At 51.5% G+C, this 26,164-nt stretch overlaps 2 protein-coding genes across 3 annotated transcripts; both read right to left on the reverse strand.

Annotated features, from left to right (window-relative positions):
• Nucleotides 1-800: 800 nt before the first annotated feature.
• On the reverse strand, nucleotides 801-15,154 carry LOC113445858 (PH and SEC7 domain-containing protein 4-like). Its single transcript, XM_026715240.2, has 16 exons — nucleotides 15,025-15,154; nucleotides 13,461-14,535; nucleotides 12,648-12,705; nucleotides 12,096-12,537; nucleotides 11,642-11,839; nucleotides 10,424-10,504; nucleotides 9,435-9,547; nucleotides 7,962-8,020; nucleotides 7,683-7,772; nucleotides 6,901-6,944; nucleotides 5,855-6,018; nucleotides 5,261-5,331; nucleotides 3,755-3,900; nucleotides 2,943-3,087; nucleotides 2,580-2,723; nucleotides 801-1,365 (listed from the first exon to the last, which is right to left on the reverse strand). Exons 2-16 carry the CDS (start codon nucleotides 14,418-14,420, stop codon nucleotides 1,117-1,119), a joined length of 2,964 nt encoding a protein of 987 aa, XP_026571025.2. The 5' UTR covers nucleotides 14,421-14,535; nucleotides 15,025-15,154; the 3' UTR covers nucleotides 801-1,116.
• Nucleotides 15,155-20,917: 5,763 nt separating this feature from the next.
• Nucleotides 20,918-25,167, reverse strand: LOC113445758 (interleukin-1 receptor antagonist protein-like). 2 transcript variants are annotated; one of them, XM_026715092.2, is made up of 5 exons: nucleotides 25,032-25,167; nucleotides 24,380-24,422; nucleotides 23,264-23,352; nucleotides 22,197-22,321; nucleotides 20,918-21,432 (listed from the first exon to the last, which is right to left on the reverse strand). In XM_026715092.2, exons 1-5 carry the CDS (start codon nucleotides 25,069-25,071, stop codon nucleotides 21,220-21,222), a joined length of 510 nt encoding a protein of 169 aa, XP_026570877.1. In that variant the 5' UTR covers nucleotides 25,072-25,167; the 3' UTR covers nucleotides 20,918-21,219. The 2 variants fall into 2 exon arrangements, with proteins under 2 accessions (XP_026570877.1, XP_026570876.1); XM_026715091.2 differs by lacking the exon at nucleotides 25,032-25,167 and having other exon boundaries at nucleotides 24,380-24,642.
• Nucleotides 25,168-26,164: the final 997 nt, after the last annotated feature.

Raw genomic sequence — 26,164 nt, forward strand, 5'->3', positions numbered from 1 at the left:
CGTGTACCACGGATGCCTGCGAAGACTTTCTGCCCCAGGAAGAAATGCTAAATCCTTATCCAAGAATGATCGCGTTGCTATAGAGGGGTGTACCTCACAGACACCCCCCACCCCACAACCGAACGGAGGAAATCGATTAGAGAGTAAGTCAATCCCCTCAAAGTTACGCCTCGCTCATCCTTCTCTTCCCTAGGCTGAGCATCCCTCTGAGCTCCCTCAATCGCTCATCATACAGTTTGACTGCAGATCCTTCGTTGTTGCCCTTCTTTGCACACTTTCTAGGGTCTTCGACATCCTTTTTATGTTGTGGTGACCCGGCTGGGTGCAGGATTCCGAGTGTAGCCTCACCCATGTGGCATAAATCTTGATTCTGTCCCTTGGCTGGTGTAGCCCAGGGTTGCGTTGGCTTTTTTTGCAGCTGCCGCCCACTGGCTGGCTCATAAATGGCGGCCCATTAGGACACCTAGATCTCTCTAGAAACAACACAGACCAGCGTCTGTACTACACGGAGTAAATTTTTGTTTTGAGGGGGATGGAGAGGGTGGCAGCAGACCAGGGCAAGATGAGAGGTGCCATTTCAGGGGTCCCAAGAAGGCAGACAGACCTGGCAGCTTGCTACAAAGCCGTCACGTTGCCTTATTTCCTCTGCAGGTATCACGTCTTAAAGGTCTCCAAAGTCTCTGGGGAGGAGGCGGGTGCAGCAAGGAGAGGAAGTGCCCAGAGGCCACGCCTCCCAGCCGCAGAGCTCCTCCCCTAACAGGGCGGGGTTCAAGAGACGCACCCAGGAAAAGAGTCCAGGCTCCTCACCCTCCTATTCCTTTTATTGCACACAGACCTCCCGGTTTGCCCTGAGTAGCGCCAGAGAAGATTTTGAAGCGGGGGCAAGTTGAGTCGAGGAGCAGAGCTGAAGAGCACTGCCCCAAAAGCATCTCCAGAGCGAGAATCCGGAGGCGGCCGGAAGGGGCTCCAGGCCAGAATCTCGGCGCTGAGCTCCCCCGGATGGAGGCCTGACCTGGCGTTCAGCCAAGGCAACTGCTGACCGTCCTGGCTTGAGCCAACCGCCCCCCTGCCAGTCCCCCTCCTGCATCCCCAGAGGGGCCAGGAGAGCCGAGCCGGTCATAGCAAGTGCTTGTTGCGCCTGGGAATGATTCTGCGAACAGTCCTGCGCTCAGAGATGTTGCGCTTCACCTTGGCCCCCCCCGCAGGAGGCCCATCCAGGTTGAGGGAAGGGCTGGAGTGGGACTTCTGCAAACCGGGGCAGGTCTCGGCCACGGCGGCCAGCCGGGCCTCCCACTGGTCCAGGTCGTCTGTGCTGCAGCCAAGCTTCACCTCCAGGAGCTTCACGTACGTCTCGTAGCGGCGTTTCTGCACGGGGCGAGAAGGGGCGAAAGGGTCGGAATCTGGCTCCGTGGCGGAAAGAGGGGGAGCCGTGGAGACTCTTCGCTGGAAAGGCTGAAAGCTCTCCTGGGCTTGGACCCATTGTAGGATGCTATTTTGGGGCACAGGTTTTCCCCCCTTCCTCTTTCGTATCCCACAAATAGGGAGGGACACAGCGAACCTCTCTGTCGCTTACAACTTGGTATCTAAAATTCTGTATTCATGGTTGTGTGTGTGTGTGTGTGTGTTTTTGCACCAAGACAAATTCCTTGTGTGTCCAATCACACTTGGCCAATGAAGAATTCTATTCTATTCTTATTCTTATTCTATTCTCTATCTCTCTATCTCTCTCTCTCTCTCCTGACTTGAACAGATAACTAGCGGTTGCACAGAGGAAGAGGGATATTCTGAAAGATAACAGCCACGTGAACAGAAAAGTGGCCAGGGACACGCACTGCAGTACTGCAGGGAGATGGATCTGCAAATTCCTTAAAAATGACACTGCCATTCTCAACAGAGGGGTGTGTGTGTGTGTGTGTGTGTGCGTGCCATTCAAGCTCAATGAGCCGTTACCTCCCACTGTAGGAAAGGCGCCACCGGAGGATGGCCCTCCCCAGCAGACCCGCCCACTCGCCCCCACACCCCCCACACCCCCTCTCCAGGGGTGGGATTCTACCAATTTGCACCTTTTCGCTAGAACCGGTTGTTAACATTCTAAGCAGTTCGGAAAACCGGTTGTTAGAAGAAATTACTGGGCTAATCCTGTAAGAAAGGAAACATTCTGGTGTTGCTTGCAGAAACTGCCTTTCCGTTAACCCTTATTACATTCTTGGCAGGACTAGACTTCCTGTCTCAGGAACTTCTCTGGAGTTTTTTTCCCCCTCCTTTGCTGGTACTTTGCTTGTGTGGAGTGACCATTCAAAATTACAATGGCACTGAAAAAAGGGACTTATGACCATTTTTCACACTTACGCATCATCCCCACAGTCATGAGAGGCCATGCGAGGAGATGCGTGCCTCGATGTGAGTGATGTTGAGTTGGCCAGGCCCAGCCAGTGACATGACCACCAACTCATGTCCACACGGTCACATGACCACCAAGCCACGCCCACCAACTAAGCCATGCCCACAGAAACGGTTGTTAAAACATTTGAATCCCACCCCTGCCCCTCCCCCAGAATGGACGGACTCCACCCACTCACCTCATAGAGCAAGTACTCCTTCCTGAGTTGGTACTCCTCCAGATCCCGCCCCCGCCCCCGCTTCTCGGGCAGATTCCGCTGGAGCTCCAGCAGTTCGTGGGATGTCCTGTCCATGCAGGCTTCGTGGGCCAGGTGCTGGTCCTCCTACAGAGACAGGAAAAGGCTGCAGCCTGGCCCCGAGGCAGGTGCCCCAGTTCTCTCTCCCCCACCCCCACCTAGGTCATCGGCTGCGCTGAGCTGTGCCACTGGAACCCCCCCAAGACACAGCCACGCTCCCCCCCACCCGCAGGGACCTGCCTTCGGTCCTGGCATTTCTTAGAGACTTCATCTAAACCACTTCCGTCCTCCGGGCTCTCGACTTACTATGGAATTCTTGCAGGGAGCGGTTGGCAAAATCGGCCTGATAAATCTCCTTTGGGAGCCCACGGCTGCGGGGAAGGGTGGCGCAGAGAACATGGCTGCCACAAGGTTGATGCGAGAAATCCATGAAGTCATCTCTTCAGAAGTTCTAGAAAAGCAGAATTGGACTTTATGAATCGGCCCAATTCGGGGAAGTAGCAAAATAAACCCAGCCATAAATGGGTAAACCATCTCTCCAAAATGTTTAAAACTGGCCCAAGTCAACATTGGGTATGAATGCATCTGCCGGATCTTTACCCATTCTGATGAAACGTGTCATGCGATCACAGCTCAACAATCGGGATCAATGCACAACACATTCCTGATCAGTTTGCCCAGGTGGCACCCCGGAGTCCTTCCTGCTCCAGGGAATCCCATTTGCATTGCCCAAGAGTCTCTTTGTGAAGAAAACTCGAGGGCAAGAGGCAGTCCTCTGTTTCTACTGTGTGTTGCCAAAACAGCTTTGAATAAATAATAAGTTTAAATAGAAAAGGAAGGCCGAATTGTGTAGATAATTCAAACGGCATCATGACACTTTAACCACCAAGTTGCTAATATTCTGGAGTGGCCAATGTCCTGTAAGTCCAGAAATTTTTGGTCTGGGTAAAAGAGACGTGCCTAGGGCCCTACGAAGGGGTCCCATAAAGAGGGAGGAGGAGGAGGAATCTAGAGAAGGGTCCTCGATTCTTATTTATCCACGATTTCCGCTGCTCTTCCACACGGGACGCAGGGAAGTGAGGCCAGGGGGAGCTTCCTTGAGGCACGTGGGAACTCACGGGGCTTGGAAGAGGAAGACGTGCCAGTCTGAAGTCTGGAGCCGGAAGACGTTTGGCCTTTTGGTGTATTTGCTGGCTTTCTCTGCCAGGGCGTGAGGGATGCCAATGAGCTCCTCCGAGCCAGACACCTCCGACTGCTGCTCATCCTGTAGGACAAAACAAAAGCACACTCAGCACCCATCTTGGGTCAGTCCTGCGAGGGGCAGGTACGTTCACACAGAGGAGGTGTGTGGTTTTTTTGGGGGGGAGGAGGGGGGCATGTGAGGTCCAGTTGTGAACGAGCACCAACCTCCCTTGACACCACCCACTTCCACGCTTGCCCCCGTTCTCCAATTTAGCTCCTCCTGCCCTCGTCCTTCTCCGTAACAGCCAGGGCTTCTCAGCCTGAGCAACTTTAGGACGGCTGGACTTCAACTCCCAGAAGTCCATCTGAGTTTTGATCACATGACCATGGAGAAGCGGCAAAGGTCGCAACTGGGAAAAGTGGCCATAAGTCACATGTTTCAGTGCCGTTGTAACTTTGAACAGTCACTAAATGAACCTGTAAGTTGAAGACTACCTGTATGCAGAAGCTTTAAGTAATATTTCCTGACAGTGAGAACAATTAATCAGTGGAACCACTTGCCTCCAGAAGTTGTGAATGCTCCAACAGTTGGTAGTTTTTAAGAAGAGATTGGATCACCATTTGTCTGAAGTGGAGTAGGGCTTCCTGCCTGGGCAAAGGGTTGGACTAGAAGACCTCCAAGGCCCCTTCCAACTCTGTTATTCTACTCTACTCTATTCTATTATTTTTTTATTCCATTGTACTCTACATTCTATTCTATTCTATTCTATTCTATTCTATTCTATTCTATTCTATTCTATTCTATACTATTCTAATTCTATTCTGTTCTGTTCTGTTCTGTTCTGTTCTATTCTCTATTCTATTCTATTCTATTCTATTCTATTCTATTCTATTCTATTCTATTCTATTCTATTCTATTCTAATTCTAATTCTAATTCTATTTTCTATTCTATTCTTATCCACTATCTATACCCATCTATGTATCTTTAACCACTTTGAGCTACAAGTCCCTCTTTTTATCCTTCGTTCTCTTCCCGTCACTTCGATTTTATCCAGCCTTCCGCCGTGTCCCTAAGCAGTGGGGCTCTGCCTCCAGTTCCCCTCGCTTATTCTTAAGGCAGCCCCAGCAGCCCCGGGGTTTTTAAGCCTTTCTGGTGCTTTCCTTCCTTGCACGCCAGAGAGAGTCTTCCGCCGTCAGCTTACAGCCCTTTTTCGACCTCCACTGATGGGGGCGTTAAAGAGCCCATTTGCAAAGAGCCCTTGTGAGCCTCCGCCGAGGGAGGATGGGCTGTTCGGAGTCAGCTTTTAGCAGCCACACCTTCAGGGAATTCCCCCCCTTGTCTGCTTTGGGTGAGCCACTCCAAGCCCCTCTGTTTGTGGCCTGAGGTGGGGCAGTCCTGGAGAAAGAAGGCGCTTCCACCCACACACCTGGCCCCTCTTACCTTGAGGAAGTACAGCACCGTCCCCTTCAGCACAGCATGGAAAGTCTTCCAGCTTCGCTTTCCCCAGGGAGCTGCAGGGAGGGAGGGAAGGGCGGTCGGTTGCTTTCCTCTGGCCGGCTTGCCCTCCCCCCTTCCTCCAGGTTGGACAGTCCAGAGCAGGGGCCTCCAACCTCGGCCCCTTTAAGCCTGGTAGACTTCAACTCCCAGAATTCCCCAGCCAGCTTCGCTAGACTTCAACTCTATGCCTGCTTACCCTCTTGTCATCCCTTCCTCTGCAATCTCTCCATGCCAGGGAGGAGGAGGAGAGAAAAAAAAAACACCCAACAGGCATGGTGGAATGGGGAATTCTGGGAGTTGAAGTCCACCAGGCTTAAAGGGGCCGAGATTGGAGGCCCCTGGTCCAGAGGGCTGGGCGGTTTGGATCTTGACCTCAGAGTGCCCTCCTCAACCTGGCACCAAGCGGCCGACCGGGGTTTCCGCAGCAGGTGGGCAAGAGAGCAAGAGAGCCAGGCCGAAGCCCCCAGCTGGCTCCCACAAGAGACTCTGCCGGCCCTGAGAACCGCCCGTCCGGGGCCACAACGCTCCTGCACTCACTCTTCTTGCCATCGGCCTCCGCGTGGGCCTTGCGGGCAAGGAGCCCCTGCTGGTACACTTTTGCTCCCTGGTCATGGCAGACGGTCAGGAAAGGGTTGGTTTTCCTCTGGCTGTTGGTGGGGCTCAGGAGCATCTTGGCATCGACCGTCTCGTCCTCCTCATCCCTGCAGGGAAGGAACAGAAATTTGGCACAGGCTGCATATAGGGGGGGAAAAAGCCATGTAAAAGAGGGGGGGAAAGGCTCATTTTGGATGAATTAATTACATGAAGGGCCAACAGGAGAGGTTGGGAGGGAAAAATAATCTGTCTCTAGGATGGAACGGAAGAAAATGCTACTCAGTCTTAACCTGCAGGTGCCTTTCCCATGTAGAGCCAGTTTGGCCTGGTGGTTAAAAGTACCAGGTTAGAAAGCAGGTGACTGCGAATTCAAGTTCTGCCTTAGACATGAAAGCCAGTTGGGCGTCTTTGGGCCAGTCCTTCTCACGAGGAGGTGGTTGTGGGGAAAAGAGGAGGAGGAGGAGGAAGGAAGCGCATTGAATATGTTCACCGCCTGAAGCGATTTGTAAAACGAGCAAAGGTGGGATAAAAATTAAATAAAGAATAAAAGTAAACTGAAGGAAGTATGAAAGACAGCTTTCACAATTTGAAAAAAAAATCGTGTTTTTCTGTCATGCCACTTGGGCATTCCTTCCTCCTGCCCTCTGGCAGCGTTAAACCTTCGGGGGGGGGGAATCCTGAACTCTTAAGCACCCTCTTCCCTGAGCGGGCTGACCTGAAGTTGGGAAATATTATTTGGGCCGCCTGGGGCAGCGCAAGCAGGACCCTGGGGCCAGTCTGAGGCAGGATTTAGGCTTCCTGTAGGGGCAAGCAAGCGCCCTCCCCACCAAGTTTAGTTGTCCTTCCTGACAACTATCCCTCCAGGCTGACGACTGAAAACGGCCGAAGTAAAGACCGGGTCACCATAGTCCACCACCCCCTTCCCTCTTTGACCTCAGCCCTCCCCCGCCCTGCCCCGCCCGTCCTTCGGGTATCCCACTTTTACTTACGTAGCCCATTCCAGTTTCTCATGGCGGATGGAGCTGTACAATGCCTGGAAGGATACAAAAAAGGGGCTGAGCTGTAAGGTTTCCTCCCTGCGTCTCACCCCCATCCTTCAAGAAAAGCTCCCTGCCCCCCCCACCCCCCACCCCAGAACTGCCACTTTGGGGGGGGCGGTCTGCTCTCAAAAGTCCTGCCAATCCTTCCTCAGCTATGATTATCCGCTATACGCCGTCACCTTTCCGGAAGAGTCCAGGCATCACCTCACCTGGTCTGTGGCTGGGCCCAGCCCTCCAACGGACTCGGCAGAGGCCGTCAGGGCGTGGATTTGGGGGAGAGGGTGTCTCGCCCCTCCCTAAGGCCAGGCCCTCGATCTCACTAGTGCTTCACGCGGGACTAGTTGGGGGGGGCTTTTGTCCTCTGCTGGACGGTTGTTGCGGAGGGAAAGTGCGGCTGTGCCCAAACCCCAGGGGTCTGAAGTGGACTCTCCTGTACACAACGGCTGGCGGAGGCCCGTTGGGAGATTTCTGCCACCCTCTTTAAGGAACGGCCCCCCCCTGGATCGTCCATTTCCCTCGCAAGCAGCCTTGAAAGTCAACCGAGGTGGATATGGACATGCCAACAGAAAGGAATGAAACGGCGCCTGATCTTTTTAGCGGGGGGGGGAGGAAGGAGAGGCAACCACGCCAAATTAGCGCTCCGAGGCTCCCTCTCCATTGGCCATCCTGGCTAGGAATGCGGCTCCACGGGCAGAGCGCTCTCTGCCTGCACAGAAGGAAGCTGCCCCTACCTTCAGCAGTTCTTTGGGGAAGTCCTTGCCCTCATTGAGGCCCGTGAGGTTCACAACGAAGTCCTGACAGCTCATGCTCCGGCCGATGTTCTGATGCCAGAGGTGAGAAAGAGAGACAGAGGGAGAACTGAAGTTGCGGCACTGTCCATACTGGACCACCCCGTCCCCCCCGATGGGCACCCACAGATCCCCTCCCACAAACGGGGGGCCCATCCTCCGTCCAGAGGCCCAAGTGAGAGAGGAGAGCCAAGGCTCCTTCCTCTGCCAGCGTCTCCTCACCTGCCCGTGCAAGTCGGTGTTGAGGAGCATCAGGGCACAGGTGAGGGTGTGCACGGCATCTGCAGAGCGAAAGGAGGTTGAAGAGAGATTCCTTAGGCTTCTCCCACAACGGACTGGAAACGGCAGCAGAACATCCCCCTGGGGAATCTGACTCTCCGTTCGACGAAAAGGCCGGGGGAAACTGAGCTGAGTCTTAAGATTTGCCCTCAGCTGTTCTGCTCTCTACCAGAGGAACCGGAAGGGCTGACTTCCTTCTTCCCTCAGGCAGACATTTTGTGGTGTTCTTAAGTGTCGCGTCTTCTTCCAGCGGGGCCCCCATCCCCACTGCCCGCTTCCCCTTGCTGCTAGCCCATCTCTCCTTCCTTTTCCTCCCCGCTTTCCCAGCCTTAGAGCTTTCTCCAGATTTGGCACGGTGCGCCTGAGAGGGGATAACTTGAGCCTGGGACCTCTGGACTGAGATGGATTCAGGCCCCGTCTCTCTTGGCCTTCGGACAGGGCACGCGGTTTTAACTGCCCTGTCCTTCAGGGGTCAACTGTCTTGTCCCCTTTTCTGTAGCATCTCTTTTTCTCCCCCAAACTCAAGGTCTTTCCTAGTGTGAAGTCCTGATATTTGTTCCGGAATTGCATTCATTCTCTGTATTTGCTTTGACTGCCTTCCTTGCAGAGATCGTTTCTGCTTGCGGTGCCTTGTGGTTTGACTTGCATTTATTAGAGCTGCCCGTCCCAAGAGACTCTGGGCAGCTTACAAAAAAAAAACCAATTCTAAGTTAAAACAATTAAAAATACAGAACAGTCCAGATTAAATTGCTCTCCTCTCTTTATCAGTGGAAGGCAATTTATTTTATTTTATTTTATGTATGCGTGTATGTATGTATGTATGTATGTATGTATGTATGTATGTATTTATGCATTTGGCGTCTACAGAGGTCATGCAATCACTGATATACCAATTTAATTCTAATTTTATTAATTTTTTTAGTTTAATTTAAGCGGAAGGCAGTCGCTTGCTCCGATTCTTTAAGATTATTATCAGCTTTGCATGTTCTGGTTGTTCTTAGGAAGTAACAAAAAACGCAAACAAACATTGCAGGTTTATTTTCACTTTCCCTTCTTAAGACAGTATCGGTGCAAAGGTTTATTTATATCTCCTCCTTTTATGAGCTTTTCACTAGACGGTACAATCTTGGGGGAATTCTTTTAAAGATTCCCCTTGAACCCCCGCGACCCCCCCCCCCCCAAGCTACACTCTAGTTCAGGGGTCTCCAACCGTGGCAACTTTAAGACATGTGGACTCCAACTCCCAGAATTCCTCAGCCAGCTACTATACTAAGGGGAAAGTTATTCCACTCCGTTTTTTGAGCCTGATTGGGAAAGGTAAGGATCCCACCTCCATCCCGCCTCTGGCGCCAGGATCAAAGCAGGTGGAGCCCAAACCAAAGCTTAGCCCCACCAGGTGTGGGCCGAGAGTCTCACCTGGACTCAGAGAGGCCTCTGGATTGCAGCAATGGTAGCGCTGAGAGAAATGCATCAGGATCCGCTCCCGCTCCTGAGTCTCCCCGGTGAGCACAAAGGACTTCAGGAAGGACCTGCCAAGAGGAGGGGAAGGTCAGGAGGGGGTCTGGGGTGGGGTGGGGGGCTTCCTTTCCCCAGGATTGGAACACAGCAGGAGGAGGAGGAGGAGGAGGAGGAGGAGGAGGAGGAGGCCTGGGGAAGAGCCACCCGCGGGGGAATGGGACAACTCGCCATGGCCAACTCCTCATGGCCAACTCGACGCAGGACAATTTAGCGATTTTATTTAATTATTTACAATAAATAAAAAATTCATTGTTGCCCTTCCCATTTCATTCTGCCCCTCCTTGTTGTGTCCTTTCTTGAATGATTCTGTCCCACCATTTCTTTGATATTAGCGTAACTCTTGCCCTGTGGTAAGTTGGCCGTGGCGAGTTGGCTGTGGCCAACAGTCACGGGCAGATCCTCCCTCAGGGCTTCCCGTTGGCATGGGGACAATACAAGGAGGCTGAAATCCGGAGGCCGGGAGGCGCTTCTACCTTCTCACCACGCTCCCTTTTAACATGCCAAGAACTGAGGAGGCTCTGGGCACACAGCCTCCCCGGCTCAACGGTTTCGGGGATTTTTCCGGCATTCAGGTCCCTCCCGGCTGCTCCAGGAAGGCCTCCAACCCCAGCAGGCCTCGACTAGCAGCCAAGCTGCAGGGAGAGAGAGGCCAATCTTTTCTCCCCGTTATCACTTCAGTTGCCCCTTCCCAGCCCTCCGTCTGCTACTCCCCACCCAGCCCAGCCCGTTTCCCAAGTTAGTTCTTGGCCTCCTGGACTTGGGAGGGGGAAGGGTGGCCCCTCCCTCCCCATCAGGGAGGGCAGGAAAGGCACATGGGGCCATGGACCGTGGAGTTTCACTTCCCCTCTTGAGAATGGAAAGGCAGCTGCAGGGAAAGAGAAGGTTACCTCAGGGCCTGGTCCAGAGTTTTGCCAGAGAAGTGGAAGAAGGAGAGGTAGGCCTCAGCGACCATCTGGCTGAAGGTGTTGCTGCGGACAAATGTTCAGGGAGAGCTCAGAAAACCCCAAAAGTACCAAGAGAACCCCTCCCCCTCCCTTCCTCCCTTCCTCCTCCTCTTCTTCCTCCTCCTCCTCCTCCCTTCCTCTTCCTCCTCTTCTTCCTCTCCTCCTTCCTCTTCCTCCTCCTCCCTTCCTCTTCCTCCTCTTCTTCCTCCCTTCCTCCTCCTTCCTCTTCTTCCTCCTCCCTCTTCCTCCTCCCTCTTCCTCCTCCTCCTTCCTCCTCCTCCTCTCTTCCTCCTCCCCTCCTCCCTTCCTCCTCCTCCTCCTCCTCCCTTCCTCCTCCTTCCTCCTCCCTTCCTCCTCCTCCTCCCTTCCTCCTCCTCCTCCTCCCTTCCTCCTCCTCTTCTTCTCCCTTCCTCCTCCTCCTCCTCCCTTCCTCTCCTCCTCCCTTCCTCTCCTCCTCCCCTTCCTCCTCCTCCTCCTCCCTTCCTCTTCCTCCTCTTCTTCCTCCCTTCCTCCTCCTTCCTTTTCTTCCTCCTCCCTTCCTCTTCCTCCTCCCTTCCTCTTCCTCCTCCTCCTCCTCCCTTCCTCCTCCTCCTCCCTTCCTCCTCCTCCTCCTCCCTCCTCCTCCTCTTCTTCCTCCCTTCCTCTTCCTTCCTCTTCCTCCTCCTCCTCCTCGGGGTTCCTCCTAAAGCCGCCCCCCTTCCCCCGCTGCACGTTCCATGGCCGTGGAAGATCCTATGCAAAAATCCAAGCGGAAAGAGAGAGGAAAAAATGCGACTGCCGCCTCCATTCAGCCCCTTGGGCCCTTGCCCTTACTGCTTCCCCCTCATCTTTCCCTCAGCCGGGACTCCAGCCGCCTGTCCTTTGCGTTTGCTTCAGGGCCGCCTCAGAAGACGGCAGCTTTTACTCTGCCGCCTGCTCAAAACACGCTCCGTTCTTAGCTTCCAGCCAGCTGAGGGCCACAGGCCTGGAAATGCATTGGCTGCTTCTTCGGGGGATGAAAGAACGGCTTAAAACTCAGCCTGGTGTGTGTCTGTCTGTGTGTGTGTGTGTGTGTGTGTGTGTGTGTGTCCGCCCATACCGTGCACGCCAAGAAAAGAGACAAACATTCAAACCCCCAAACGGAAGGAGGCGTGCAGCTGAAGACTTTTAGGGCCATCTTACTTCTTCTGGAGGAAGGCGGCCACCTGAGATTTCCTGAAGCCGTCCAGGTGGTAGAGGCGAGCTGCCAGCCTCTGGGCTGCGGCCAGGTCTCCCGAGGTGCCGTTTGCCAGGAGCAGGCTGCCATTGGCTTCTGCGGAGACCTTGGCAGGCGGGCTCTGCCCCGTCCCGCCAAACTCCCCTCCAGCTTCTTCGTGGCAGCTGCGGAGGGTGGAGAGAGAGAGAGAGAGAGAGAGGAGAGAGAGAGAGAGAGACGGGGACTCTTGTCATAGTGCCAGAGAATAAAGGCCGACCCGTGAACGAAAGTCCCCACGAGGCAACCCCGGTCCCTCCAGGGAGCTGCGGGGTTGCATCCTGGCCCAGGGACACCTTCCCATCTGAGCAGGAGGACGCTACGCGGGGAGAGACGACCAGAAAGGCCAACGGTCCCAAGAGGCACAAAACAGAGCATCCTTACTGTACTGCGGGCTCTTCTCCTCTGCCTTCCGGCCTCCCATCGCTTTGCATAGCTGGCAGCTCCACCATGCTGCATCTCTCGACTGAGCTGGGCGGCTTCCGCTCTGCACCACAGAGTGGGCTGGGGAGCACATCTGCTCCGCTGACGTCCTTCTGCGGAGAGGAAGTTCTTTCAGGCTCCTCTAGCCAGGTGCGGGAAGGCGAAGGAGGGCGGCCGCGGGGCGAGGCTTGTGGCTCCAACCTCTCTTGCTGCAGACTCTGCTCTGCAGCGGGAGCCGAGGGGACCCGGACGCTGGAAGGGACGCAGCCGCTCGTCCCTGGAGACGTAGGCCTGGCGGGGGGGCAGCTCTGCGTGGACTCTTGCAGCAAAGCAGACACCAGGGAAGGGCCGGAGGTGGAGAACAGCAGGCCTTCTGCCGGCAGGTACCCAGGCGGAGGCGGCTCTGTACGTGGACCAGAGGGACAAGTCAGCCACAAAGCGGCTTCCTTCGCACACCTGGCAAGACCGCAGGGCATCGCCTGATGCTCTTGGGAAGAGCAGAGCGAGACTTACCTGGAGCGATGCTTTCCAGAACGTCTCCTTGGAGGGGATCCAGGAAACAGCCCTCCGCCTGGAAGGCAAATATTGGTAGTCACAAAAGGCCGGGACAGCTGCTCTCTCTCTCTCTCACACACACACACACACACACACACACACACACGGGCGTGCCCTGCCTTCCTGTACATTTCCAGGAAGGGGTTTCCAAGCATTTCCCAAGAACTGTAGAGAGAACATCAGCCACAGGGGGCAGAAGCCAAACCAGCCCTGCCTGGTGCAAACGGACTTGCAGGTGGCTTTGAGGCTGTGTTGCTGAAGGTTAAGGGCCTGGCTTTGCGGAAGAGCTTCTCTGTGCCATCTACCAGGGAAAGGGTATCTTCACGCAGCTGCTGCTAGTTCGCTTTCAGGAACTGTCCTCCCGCTGCCTCCAGGTCTCAAGGATTTCCAGGAAAAAGAGGCCTGGCGGTTGATACAAGGGTAGCAGCCCTTAACGGTGGCCCACATCTGCATGCAGCCTTAATAGTGAGCCAAAACAAGGGAGCGGTTTAATTTGGAGACGAAGGTCTCTTGCAGCCCCAGCGCTCTTACCCTGGCCCTGGGAGAGGGGCTGGGCAGCTGGTGGGATGCATTCTTTTGTTGGAGAAGACGGCGCCTAAATAGGAATTAAAGCTCCAACTAAGCTCAGGTAAAGCCACAGCAAACACAGCAGGAGGCTCACGAGTCTACTGCCATAGCAGCAGCCCTGGGAGCTTCTGTATCAAGAGACAAATTCCTGGTGCGTTGAATTACGCTTGGCCATTCAGGCAGCAATTAGGACGCCCCTCTTACCTCTGAATTCTCATCCAAAGAGCAGGTGATTTCAAGGTCTCTTTCTGTAATTATCAATGGGGACAAGGAGCGATAATGGGGCACATAACTTGGACAAGAACAGGCGGTTGTGTCCTCATCAGCATCCGGACCAGATGAAGATAAATAAGTCCTGCCCACAGGCCTTACTGCCACCTTGGCCTGGGAAAAGAAGTCACCGTGATGGTTTCCAGAGCCCACTTCACTTTTGCCATCTTTCTTGTAATTCTCAGTGGACGTTTCTCCTTCTGATTGTGACCATGGAACTTGTCCTTCAAAAGTTCTGGTTAAGTGAGGACTTTCCTGAAAGAGTGGGTTATTGAAAAATAAGTATTCAACTTCCTCCTCCTCCTCTTCCTCCTCCTCCTCTTCCTCCTCCTCGCTTTCTTCCTCCTCCTGTTTTTCTAAATTCTCTTCTGGCTCCTCCTCACTATCACTTGCCAGGAGGGAAGGATTGTTGAAGGTAGCTGAGTCCAGGGATTCAGAATTCACACTGTGAACCTGCAGAGATTCTTCCTGCTTATCCAATTCCTCCTGAAGATCTAAGACACACAACTGAGCTTGCAGGATACCAGCCCAAAAAACAGACTGGGCAGCGTCATTATTACGCTTATCCTGAGTTTTCAAGTTTTTTATCGTCTCGAAAGGCTGGCCGGATCTCTCAGAGAAGTCCAAGCCCAGTTCAAGATTATTCTGCGTTAACACTGGAATGGATTTCTCAGAGGGGGTTTCCCTTCTGCAGAGAAGACCCCCCAATCTGTCCTGTACAAGACCCAAAGAAGGAGGGGGAACGGCATCTTCAGCCCGGCAAGTCCCAGAAAATGCAAGCGGATCCCAAGTCTGTTCCAAGGCCTCTCCTGGGTCCGAGCTCTCTTCCTTTGTTCTGTCATCAGATGACACATCCATCACGTCGGAGGTACCGGAGCGTTCGGGGTACTCCATTCTAGCATTGGACCATGAAAACTGGCACAGGGGCAACTAGGGTTCCAGTCTGGTTTTCAGTAGGCCGAGAAATACGGGTCTTTTAAAAGCAATCTCCATCATTTTCTTGTTTGGACTGCAAAAGAAAAAGTAGTGTTCTGGTTAACGGTTGCTCCAAAGGAATCGCTTCAGGGTCTGCTTCTGACTTTCTCTAATGAGAAGCAATATCCAAATATTTCAAAGATTTAAATAATTACACAGATCAATTAGAAAAACAGCCAAAAGTGTGCCAAATATAAACTGCTGGGAAAAAAACAGCCCCTCGTGCCAGTATAAACCCCTGCAGGTGCCATTTTGCACATCAAGATATAGGATATTGTCACAACAAATATAATACGGACTGGTGTAGATGAGAAGGGAAACCAAGTGGCCATTAAAGAGCCAGGAAGCATATTCTTCGAACTGTTATCTTTCATGGCACTCTGGCCTTAGTCCCAACCCCAACCCCAATCCTCACTCACCCTTTATCAAACAATCTTTTAGCAGGGAAGGCTTTAGTCATCTTTAAGTGATGGTGGGGGGATGGAGAACTCGATTAGGCTGGGTAGTTATTTCCGGTACTTACCACCAACAGGCACAGCATGGGACATCCATATTGTTCAAATCCAAGCGGGGTTGCCTCAATAGCTGGACTAGGGGAAGCCAAACGAGGAAAAAAAGTTTGATCCCTTACGCACATTCAAATTCAGCTCCTGCAAAAAACAGAGGAAAAGCAAAATTGCCATGTACGTTTATTTATCAAATTTACATAACTGCCCGTCTCACAAGACGTGAACTTGCACCGCAACAGGCAAAGCAACCGAGATGGGAAATGAACAGAACTCCAAAAATAACAGAAAGTGTCTTAAAAGGTAGTCAGCACGTTACTGATTTATGATGCATTTATTTTATTTATTGACTTACAACATCTGCATATCACTGGCTCCAGGTGGACTCTCAGAATGTGGTGCCAAAGAAGCCTATAAGATTTTCCCTAATTGTTAGGACAAATTTTTAAAAAACGGTACAGGCAAAGCTGGCTGGGGAATTCTGGGAGTTGAAGTCCTCCAGGCTTAAAGTGGCCATGGTTGGAGACCCCTGTTCTAGACAAGGACAATGTCACTGCAAATGTGAAGACACAAGCCAACTTCCAGCTCATCCATGCGACCACCCCTCCAGGCCTGCGGGGCTACGGAAAAAGCCTTTTATTATCTCTGTTCAACTGCCCCCTTGGCAGTTTTGCCAGTACGCCTCTTAAGTAAGCACGGTACACAGGAACTCCCCAGCCATTGCCAATTTGGCACCCACGCACCTTCCCTGTGTTGGAGTCCCTCGAGGTCATCCAACCCTGCAACATAGGGAGGAGGCTCAATTGGCCTTCTGGACAGGAGTGACGTCCCGATTCCAGGCCGACCAATATAGTGTAACAGAGGAGAGTCTAAAATCTGTGCAAAACCTAGCGGCCGATTGCCTCTGCTACCCCGGCCTTGAGGGCTTTCCGTCTTAAGCTATTCCTGCTTTGCAAGGAGCGAATGCAGAGGGTTAATTATGAATTTTAAGAAGGATCGATTGGTAACTCAAGAGCTGCTTCAGCGGATGAAATTATTCTAGGGCAAAACAGGTTCGAAAGAAAGTCAGACTGTTTTGAGCCTCCTGGGGCAGAAAGTAAATTAGAAGAGGAGCCCGGAGTGATCGGACTAGGAAATTGTTCTTCCGTCTTGAGCTTTCATCCTAAACAGGAAGGTATAATAGCTCATTTATTCTGGCATTCCAGCAAATATTCCTGGTGCTTTTAATCCTTCCCTTGAAACAGCAAAACAGCCCAAGAATTAGGCGTCTTCCTCCCATCCAGCTTTCCCGGGAGCTGCAGGGAAGGGATTCCCAGAGCTTTCCCCACCCCCAGTTATGGCTTCAGAAAGCAGGGGGGCCCTTCAGAGGCTGCCCAGCCGGGCCCTTCCGCCTTGAAAAGAAACTTGAAACTCCCAGAATCCCCCAGCCAGCTTTGCGTTGCCGTCCTCCAGGCTTGAAGCGTTTTAATTATTATCCCCGTTTTTAGGAGACTCTCCTCCTCCTCCTCCTCCTCCTCGGGAGCCGCGTCCAGGCCCGTCCTCGGCCTGCTCTTTCGCCCGAGGAAAGGCGCCCCGGCCCGGCTACGACCCCCGACCAAGGAGGACGGGCCCCCTTCCTCCCCGCCGCCGCCCCGGGGGCCTCCCCGCTCGCGGGCATCGCGTGGGGGTCGCCGCCGGAGCCCCGTCCGAGGTCGGAGCCGAGGAGCGGCCGCCCCCTGCCGGGATCGCCAGCCCGGGCCCCGACGGCCCCTCCGGAGGGGCGGCTTTGCCGGAGCGGCCCCGCCGGGCTTCCGGGCAGCCGCTTCCTCCAGGCCGGCCCGGCGGAGGCGCGGCTCCTCTCTGCGGAGGGGTCTCCGCGGGGAGGAAGCGGGCGGGCCGAGGCGCTCCGCCCGGGGAAAGCCCACCCGGGAGGGCCCGGCGCCCACTTACCTCCGCGGGCCCCGCGTCGGCGCCACCGGCCGGCCGGCAGCGTTTCCGGCCTCCGCGCCGCCCGAGCACAAGGCCCGCCTCGCCCGGGAAGGCGGCTCCGAAGCCCCGGGCCCCGCGACGCCTCCCAGGCCGGGCCCCACGAGCCCCGCCGGGCCTGGCGGTGGGTCGCTCCCGCAGCAGACCCGGCTCCCTCCCCGGCCCTGCGGAGGGGTCCCGGCCGGGGAGGCTCCGGGGGCCCCTGCAGAGGCGAAGGGAAGCGGGGCTGGTCCCTGCTGGCCTCGGGGTCTGGGACGGGGACGGGTCGGCGTTGCCCCCCGTCCCCCGGGCCCGCCCTGCCTTGGAACGGGCGCGGAATTGGGGGCCCTCCAGGCTCCCCCCCCCCCGAGTCAGGGGCTCCCCCGCAGCCCCAGGGGAACTAAGGGGGGGGGGTTGCCAGACCCAGAAGTGGGGGGGGCACGTGGGAAAGATACAGGGGGCTGGGCAGGTGGGCTGCTAAATGGGGTCCATTGCAGGTGTGAGGAGGGGAAGGGGGGAGGGAAGGGGGCTCCCTGGCTTGCATGCTTGCTGGTCCTGGGAGGGAGCTGCCATTGGCCCCCCATGTTGGAAGGTCTACCCAGGTGGAGTTGGGGGCCAGCTTGGTTGCTGCCCCAGACAGGCCCTCCCGGCTGTCTCTTGCTGGCCCTGACAACTTGATGGCTCCTGTCCTCTGACGCTCCAGAGGTTAGTCCTTTGCAGGGAAGGACGGGGGAGGCACCTGGCTGGGTTTCCAGAGCCCCCAACCCTCCTGGCGCCTCCTTTCTGGTCTCCTCCTTGCGGTACTTACCTCCTGTCGGACCTTCCGTCCTCCAGCAGGGATCCCTAGGAATCGGGGCTGCTTCCCCAGAGCCCCTGGTGGGAATGGGGACAGATCCTGCTCGACCGTTTGCTCTTTTTGGGGTTTTTGTTTTTTTACATGATTTTGCAAGAGAACCTGACTCAAGGCCAGTAACTCCGTGACGCCGCCGGCCTCCCTTTGAAAGGCCCGAGCGTTCAAAGGGAAGCAAAGGAGCAGCAGGGGAGGCTCTCTTGCCTTGCAAAACACTGTGCAAATGAAGAAGTGCTGCTTTGCCTCCTGCACAGGCTGCATGGCTGCTGCCTGAACCGGAACTTACAGCTCTGGGGTGAGCAGCACAAACCACAAGGGCCCTTTGAGCTACTTTCAAACGGAGGCCGTGAAAGAAGCAGGAAGCCCAAGCAGAACTGGTCTCGGACAGCAAGGCAAGGCAAGGAGGGTGAAGACCGGGTCTCCTCATGGACAGCAGTTTCCTTCCGCAAATGCAAGAAACACCAGGCCAGTCCCTCCTTTGAAAATGGTTTGGGGGGGGGAGCTGCTTCAAAATACATTGATCCCCAGCGCCTCCTTAGAGTGTGAAGCTTCCCCCCATCCCCTCAAAAAAGCCATTTTTAAGTGAGCTGCTGCACTCGCTGCGGCATGTTTTGAAATGCCTTTTCCAAAGTGCATATAAGTTTTACTGAGCAAGCACTGAACAAAGTCTAAAATGATTCAGTAAAAATTGGCATGAAAATGATTTTCCCATTCCTCTCTCCAAACCACAGAGTCGGAAGAGACCTTGGAAGTTTCGTTGTCCTAATCTTGCTCAAGTAGGAGACCCTATAATATATCATTTCAGACAAGTAACGAAGCACCCACAATTTCTGGAGGCAAACTATTCAAACTTGGTATCACCTGCAAATTTGATGAGTTTCCTTTCTATTTCCTCATCTAAATTGTTTATGGAGATATTGAAGAGTACTGGACTAAAAACAGAAGCTCAGGGCACCCCACTTCATATTTCCCTCCATGTAGATGTAGCTCCCTTAAGGATAGTTTGTCAGCAAGTTATGAATCCATCTGGTGGTGATCTACCTATCCCACATTTTTCTAGCTTACCAACAAGTAGGTTTCATACTGTCAAATACCTTACTGAAGTCCAAGTATACTATGTCCACAGTGTTTGGCTGGTCCACTAATTACTTTGTCAAAGAATGAAATAAGATTTGTTTGGCATGATCTATTTTTGACAAACCCATATTGGCTTATGGTTATAATTTTGTTTGATCCTAGGTGATCTCATATCTTATTATATTTATATAATTTATAGCATTATATTTATAGCTGATTATATTTTCCAGGAACCTCCCAGGTTGTATTGATGTCAGGCTGACTGGTCTGTAGTTTCCCGGACCTGGTTCCGCCCCCTTTTGAAGTTGGGAACCACATCAGCACTTTTCCTGGTGCTTCAGGATCTCTGAAAGAGACGGTTCAACGGTTCTGAGATCACGTCCTCCAGCTCCTTCCAAACTCTGGGATGTAATCCATTTGATTATGGTGATTTGAACTCGTCTAGAATGGACAGGTATTCTCTTACCATTTTCTCGATGATTTAAATTTGTATTCCTAGTCTTTCTTTTACGCTTCTGTTTTTGGTAGGTTGGGCTATTTTTTCTTCTTGTGTGAAGACAGATGCAAAGAAAGAATTAAGCAGCTCTGCTTTCTCCCTGCAGCCCGTCACTTTCTTGCCGCCTTCTCCCATTAGTGGACCAATTGTTTCCTTGACTTTTTCTCCCTTGTTTTTATATGTTGAAAGAAACATTTTAAAATTATTTTTGACAATCGTTGCAAGTCTTACTTCATTCTGAGCCTTAGTTTTCCTGACTTCATCTTTGGGTGTTCTGCTGGTATTCTGCCTTAGTTATATGTCTCTTTTTTCATTTTTTTTTTATGCTTATCCCTTTTGTCTTCCAGTTTATCAGAGAGTTCTTTGTGTAACTATTCTGGTTTTTTTTTGGATTTCTCGGTGTGTGTTTTTAGAGGTATTGTGCTGGACTGGGCATTTATGTTCATGGTTTTTATAGATTCCCAAGCTTCTTGATTCGTTTTCTCCTTTAAGATTTTCACCCATGGAATGCAAACCCTGAGTTGGTTGAAACCAATTCTTTTAAAGTTTAAGACACTGGTTTGATTTCTATTGCTTGTGTCTGCTATATTTTGAATTCCACTATGACATGGTCGCTGTCTCCCACCTTCTGTGTAACTTCAAACCCTTCTTCTCTGTAAGAACTTATTGGCCTTCTCTTCTCTTCCCTCCTTCAGCAGTTCAAGCCATTATAGATGCTATGACATCACCACACTGGCTTCCTATAAAATCCCATGTATAATTCAAGGTGTATTATCATCTATATCAGGGGTTCCCAACCCACAGACCTCGGCCCACTTTCAGGCCGTGGCTTATTCGGAACCAGGCCGCCACTCACGCAAGTCGAGATGCCCGCCTACACGCTGACCTGCTGCTGGCACAGCCCGGTTCTCTTCCCTCCCCTGCAGCCTCAAAGGTTGGGCTCCGCTGGCCTGAACAGCCCTTCCTGTCCACATTGTCTCGGCTCAGCCTGTTAACATCCAGCCAAATGGGCAGGCTAGTCCTTCCGTGAAACAGTGCCCCCTAGCGGGAACGAGGGACCGTACGGTCTGCTGCAGGGGCCTCCCCTGTGGAAGTCTATGGACACTCTCAGCCGTCCCAGGTCCTGGTTGCCCCAAAGGTGTTCTTGGCAACTGGACTTCCGTGGCTTATTGATTACGCTGCCCTGGAAAGTGGCAACCCATGATCCCCAGTTCGAGTTGTGGATGAAGACCGATCTGTAACAGAGCTGGCATCAACAGAGATGGAGGTACACCTGGATCTTCTCACCTGGCTCTTAAGGTGAGGAGTTGGGAAAAGTTGCCTCCCTCTGCCATCACACCCTCGACTCTCCCTGTCCGCGCCCCCCGTCCGCCCCCAATTTGACAGGATGAGGATATGTCATGGGCTGCAGCAGATCTAGTCTGCATAACATGCTGGGGATTCAGGCTGCACAACTACCTGTGTGTGGCTAAGACAAAATGAGGTGTTTTTTTAAATTGAATGCATATTTTGAAATCATTAGAATTAAATGTAGTCAATACAGTTACTTCAAATGTATTTAATTCCTTTCTGGGTAACCAGAGCTCATCAATTGGCTGGCATATTTTGCACTCGTAGCTTTAGAGGCTTGCAGATAATTTTGTGGCTGCACAACCTGCATTTCCGAATCCAGAAAGTGAGCTATGAATATCCCGCGAACTCTAGAAACACGGTGTCACCGCTTTCCTTCCGCTTTGTTCTCCTGAAAAGCGACCCCCTGCAGAAATGCTTAGCGAGAGGAGCAACTGGGAGACGCTGCCCTCCAGGAGTGGGCTTTGTCCTTCGAAGGGAGGTGGGGGAGGCCAGCTAAGATTCAGGCTGAAAATAGAAGTCCACCAGATGAGAAGATCCTGGATTGTTTATCAGCCCAATGGGTTCGTTGGCTTTGGAAGAGGTGCAGAGGAACCAGCCTGGGTGGGCAGCTGACTCGAAGCGCCAGACTCCGTCTTTGTTAGACATGAAGAAGGTGAAACGGGTGGAGGCCTCTTTATCTTTGCAGAGATCTCTGATGTTGACACTCTGAGGAGAAGAAAAAGGGTTTTAGGGAAGAGTTAGCTCATCTTGCAGCCTGCTTGGGTCTGAAAAATGACCATCGAAGGGGCTTCCGATAGCAAAATCTAGGGAAGCTATTGATGGGGAAGGAACCCTAAGCTAGCATGCGTGCTTCCCTGAGGAGAGCATAACATGGACTCTTCTTAATGAAAAATAACCCGTAGAGTAACCAGGATCCTATTTCTGGAGCAGAGAGAGGAAGCATAGCCACTTCCACACAGTTTGCTCTCTTGAAGCTCCGTCCTTGAGACACTGCTAAAGTTCTCAGGAGAAGCTGGATTGGAAACTCCTCCGTGGGTTTCTGTCTGTGTGAATGAATGAGAGAAATGAACACAGTAAAAAAAAAAAGAGGAAGTGTATCTCTCCAAGTCCATCGTGGAGAAAATTGTTGGTGTCATTCGCTTCACTTTGAAAGCTGAAGAAAAGGAGACCCACCAAAAACTGGGGTGGGTTGAGGATTCAGTCTGGCCTCCGCTGCTCTCTTACACTTATGATGGGTCACAGAAAGCTGTGCTTACCTGGATGTAAGGTTGGCTGGGAGAGAGGCTCCCACACAAACACACACACACACACACACACACACACACACCCAACAGGATGTTGTAATTCCTTCCTCCCCTGTGTGCATACACAGAGAGCTCCGCTCTGCAGTCACTGTGTGTAGGAAGTGCCAAGTGGCAGCAGAGGTAAAAGTGCTCTGGGGCATCATCAGACCAACCGTTTCTGCTCACCTCCAACTGCAGCTCCGGTGGGGTCCCAGGAGAGCAGGCCAGGCTGCTTTTCCCATCCTGAATGCTCAGGATGACCGGGAAGTTCTCCTGGCCAAAGGCCCGGTTGCGGATCCAGAAAATCTTTTCTGGAAGGGGGAAGAAGAAGATGGCAGAGAATGTGAGCAGCCTGGAAAAAAAACAAACTCCAGCTTTATTTGTGTTTTTCCTCTCTATTTCATGGATTGGTTTACTTCAGCACTTCATCCCCCCAGGCAGAAAATTCTTTCCTCCATCAGTTTATTTTGGGGACAGATCCTGTGAAATAAATTAGGTTGAGAGCCATTCAGGAAACCTCCGTGGCTGAAAATATCGCTATTCTCTGCTCTCGTGAAAAATCCCATGAACCTTGAGTATTTTTTTTTCTGCAGTAAATGGCATTCTCCTCCGAGTCAAACCAACACTTTTTTCACAAGTGGGGAGTTTTCCTATACATCAGGTCTGGAATAAAGAATTCACATTAGGGGTCCAACCAGGGTGAAGTTGGGGGAATGGGTCGAGAGCAGCACTGTATGCTGGAGGCAGAAAAGAAATGAGGCGCTGCAGAAGCCAGAATGGCAATGAAAGTGCTTCCCCTTGATTTTACTTGACATTCTCTTTGAAAAAAAATCTAGCAATAAATTCGTTATTAATATTTGCTTGTTTGAATCAAGCAGACACACTGAGAAGAGTGACAACACGAAAGAAATAGAGCAAGCCATGCATATGTGCATCATGGTGCAAACTTCCCCATCTCCCCATAACAAACCAGTAAGTTGCTAGGGAAATCCTCCAGCCCCTTGAGCTCCTGTGGGTGGCCGTCTGACCTCAGAAGAAGGGCCGTGCCTAAGGGCACCATCGTGCCTACTGTCCCTGTCCTATCGTCCCCATTTATTCTTAACTATTTCCTATATTCTTTCTCTTGTTTATACTTATATCTATTATCTTGTAAGCGATTGACAAATCAAATAAATCAAATACAAATGAAAATAGAGTCTAAAGCTGCAAAGGTGATCTTATCCCTCCTCTATGCGGTTTTAGGAAAGACTCACCTTCCAGTGCAGAGTTGGGAGCTTGCAAGTATCCGGCTATCAGTTCATTGTTCTGAAGGTAGAGGGACTTCTGGTTTACATCCCAGAGTCTGAAATGTCAAGATTCGTGTTTTAAAAGAAAAATTATACTTTTTTCCCCCTCTCTTCAGCCATTCGCCTCTACATTGACTGTTGTTGTGGGGAAAATAGGAGGAGGAAGGTGTATTGGGTATATTTGCTATCTTATTTATTAAAATGACAATGGTGGAATAAAAATAAATAAAAAACATTATACAGCAGTCTTTTATTTGATAGGTGGGCCCAAATGCTTCTTGTTGATGTAAGAACCATCTTGCTTTTTATAGTGTGAGCTGCTGTTCATCTACTCCCTTTGCTTATTTGCTCAAATCTCCTTTGGGCAGGAAAACCCAAGCAAAGTCCTCATATTCGTAATGGGAAAAGAGCCAGTCTGCAATCTACCTTTATATGCCACTTGCTCCGTTTTACGCCACTTGCTCCACTCGCTTGTAGTTTTGGGTAGCTTATGAAACCTAAAATTGATGCAATTCTAAAGCATTAAATAAACACCATAAAAACACTAGACCAGCTCTCTCTTCTCTAAAGCTTCCATTCAGGGGCAAATCCTCTTACAACACAGACCTCACCATTTTCTTTGGAGAAAATGGTGCTACAAATAGATGCTATCGTAAATTTATTCCTAGCAGGACCTACAATCTTGAGTCTCACAAACAATCTCAAAATTGTGGGGCAGAATATTCTGGTAATGCCTTGAGAGAGTAGAGGAGGGACATCAGCCCATCTCTCTTTCCAAAGCAAGCGAGATTTTTGGCCAGAAGAAAATTGCTTCCATTCCTTCAGGGATTTATGTCTTGAGAAAAGAGCCCCCCCTCTTTGTCTCAAGAGGCTGGGCACCCCGTTTTCAGTGAAATGAGCAAACAGGTGCTGGGTGGGACTCAGCCCTCTTTTCTTTGGGGCTTCAGGTGTCTTCCTGGAGGCTGGGAGAATGGGGAGAGGGCTCCGTGAGGTCGGTGTGGCCCAAGCTATGGAAAGCTCCCCGGGGTCTCCCCCTTTGCCCCCTTGGCCAAGCTGCCCAAACGGCTCACCCAGGGCACTTACCGCGACTTGAAGACGACTCCGTGAGCCCAGGTCTTGTTTCCAGCTGCACACAGAACAGAAAGCAGGAAAAGGCTCAATTTATTTGTTGAGTACCTGCCAGACTCCATTGTGTGCAACAAATTGACCATCTCTGCTGAATCAGCCCAGCTGGCTGTTTTATAAAGTCCATGACAACTACACAATTGGAATGTACGTTATTTCCAGACGTGACACGTCTGTGACATAACCCGTCAAATTTCCAACAACTTTCGTGCCTGTTGCAATTCATGTCGCAACTCTGGGTGCTGAAACTAAACTTCCCCAAATGAATAGAATGGGTTCCTACTGCTAGTACATACAAAGGGGAAGTGAGACCACAGCACATAAATGAAAGCAACTTTACGTTGTTAACGAAGAATGTAGATATTTACAAAAAAAAAACTGCATTCAAAATAAATTAAGATGGGAAGTGCATCCAGGAACTCTTATTGCCAAATAATGCAGAGTCCTCAAATAAATAGTGTCTCCTTTAAAAAGTCATTAACTTTTCTTGGCATCCTGTTATTCCAAAGACCTTCCATTTCCAAAATGCAAATAAGCGAGCATAAAACATGTTTTTCTTGTCTGAGCATCACGAGAGTTGAACTATCTCCTTCCATCGGCCCCACCATACCTGACTGAGGCAGCTTCTCCTCTCCTTGTGAGTTCCCCATGGCTTCCCCTTCTTTCGGCGTCAACTGGAACCTCTAAGGGTTCACCCACCAAGCTACGGAACAGCCGGAAGTATCTGAAAAGGCGTGACCAAATCTCCAAGATTTGGGTTTTAAAATGTAGAACAAGGACTGCTCTTTGGCAAGGATGGCTCTCTTAAATGTGGCACAAATTGTAAACATGATCATGCCAGAGAAATCTTATTGCATTCTTTGACGAAGTGATTAAACCAGTAGACCAGTGAAATGCTGTGGACATATATCTACATGGACTTCAGTAGGGCATTTGGAAAAATAGGTCACAGCCTAATTCCAGGCAAGAACTACATCTGCAGGGAGGGAAGCATGCAGAGAGATACCCTGAGGTTCTGTCTTAAGCCAGTGCCTTCAACCTCTTCATAAATGATGGGGAACTCCTCAGATTTGCAGATGACACCAAGTTGGGAGGAATAGCCACCACTTTAAAAGATGGGCTCAAGAGCCGGAAGGATCTTGGCAGACTTGAACGCTCGATCTCGTCCAACAAAATGAAATTCAATGGTGAGAAAAGCTGTTGTCCAAAACTTGGTTCAGCCTGGCACAGAAGCCAATCAGAGCCAGACATGAGAGACAAAACTTTTGAAAATCTTTTATTGAAGTGCTTCAGCAAAAGGCTTCCTGTCCAATTTGGGAGCCGAGATCCTGAACAAGAGCACAGCACGATCTTTTATACCGTTGATTTCCAGAAATAGGGAAGTAACATTTCACAAAGCTATTACCTTTTTTGGAGTTCTACCTTGCTTTTAGTCTACGTGCCTGCTTGTTTGTGGAGTTGCGCCTGGTTGAGCATACGTGTCATTTTGACATCATAGAGTTATAGCTTGTTTAAGCTGTATGTGTTCCTACTTGTGGTTTCTGCCGCTTATTTTCTTGTTGCCGATCTTGTAACTTCCTATCTAATTCTGAATGTGTGTTGTTACATTTCCTTTATCTCTGGCACATTGTGTTGTGCTACATTCCTCTAAATCAGGGGTGTCCAACCTTGGCAACTTTAAGACTTATGGACTTCAACTCCCAGAATTCCTCAGCCAGCTTTGCTGGGAGTTGAAGTCCACAA

The sequence above is a fragment of the Pseudonaja textilis genome, chromosome 9, assembly GCF_049901715.1.
Source record: "Pseudonaja textilis isolate UNSWEBS1 chromosome 9, rPseTex1.2, whole genome shotgun sequence".
Classification (NCBI taxonomy): Eukaryota; Metazoa; Chordata; class Lepidosauria; order Squamata; family Elapidae; genus Pseudonaja; species Pseudonaja textilis.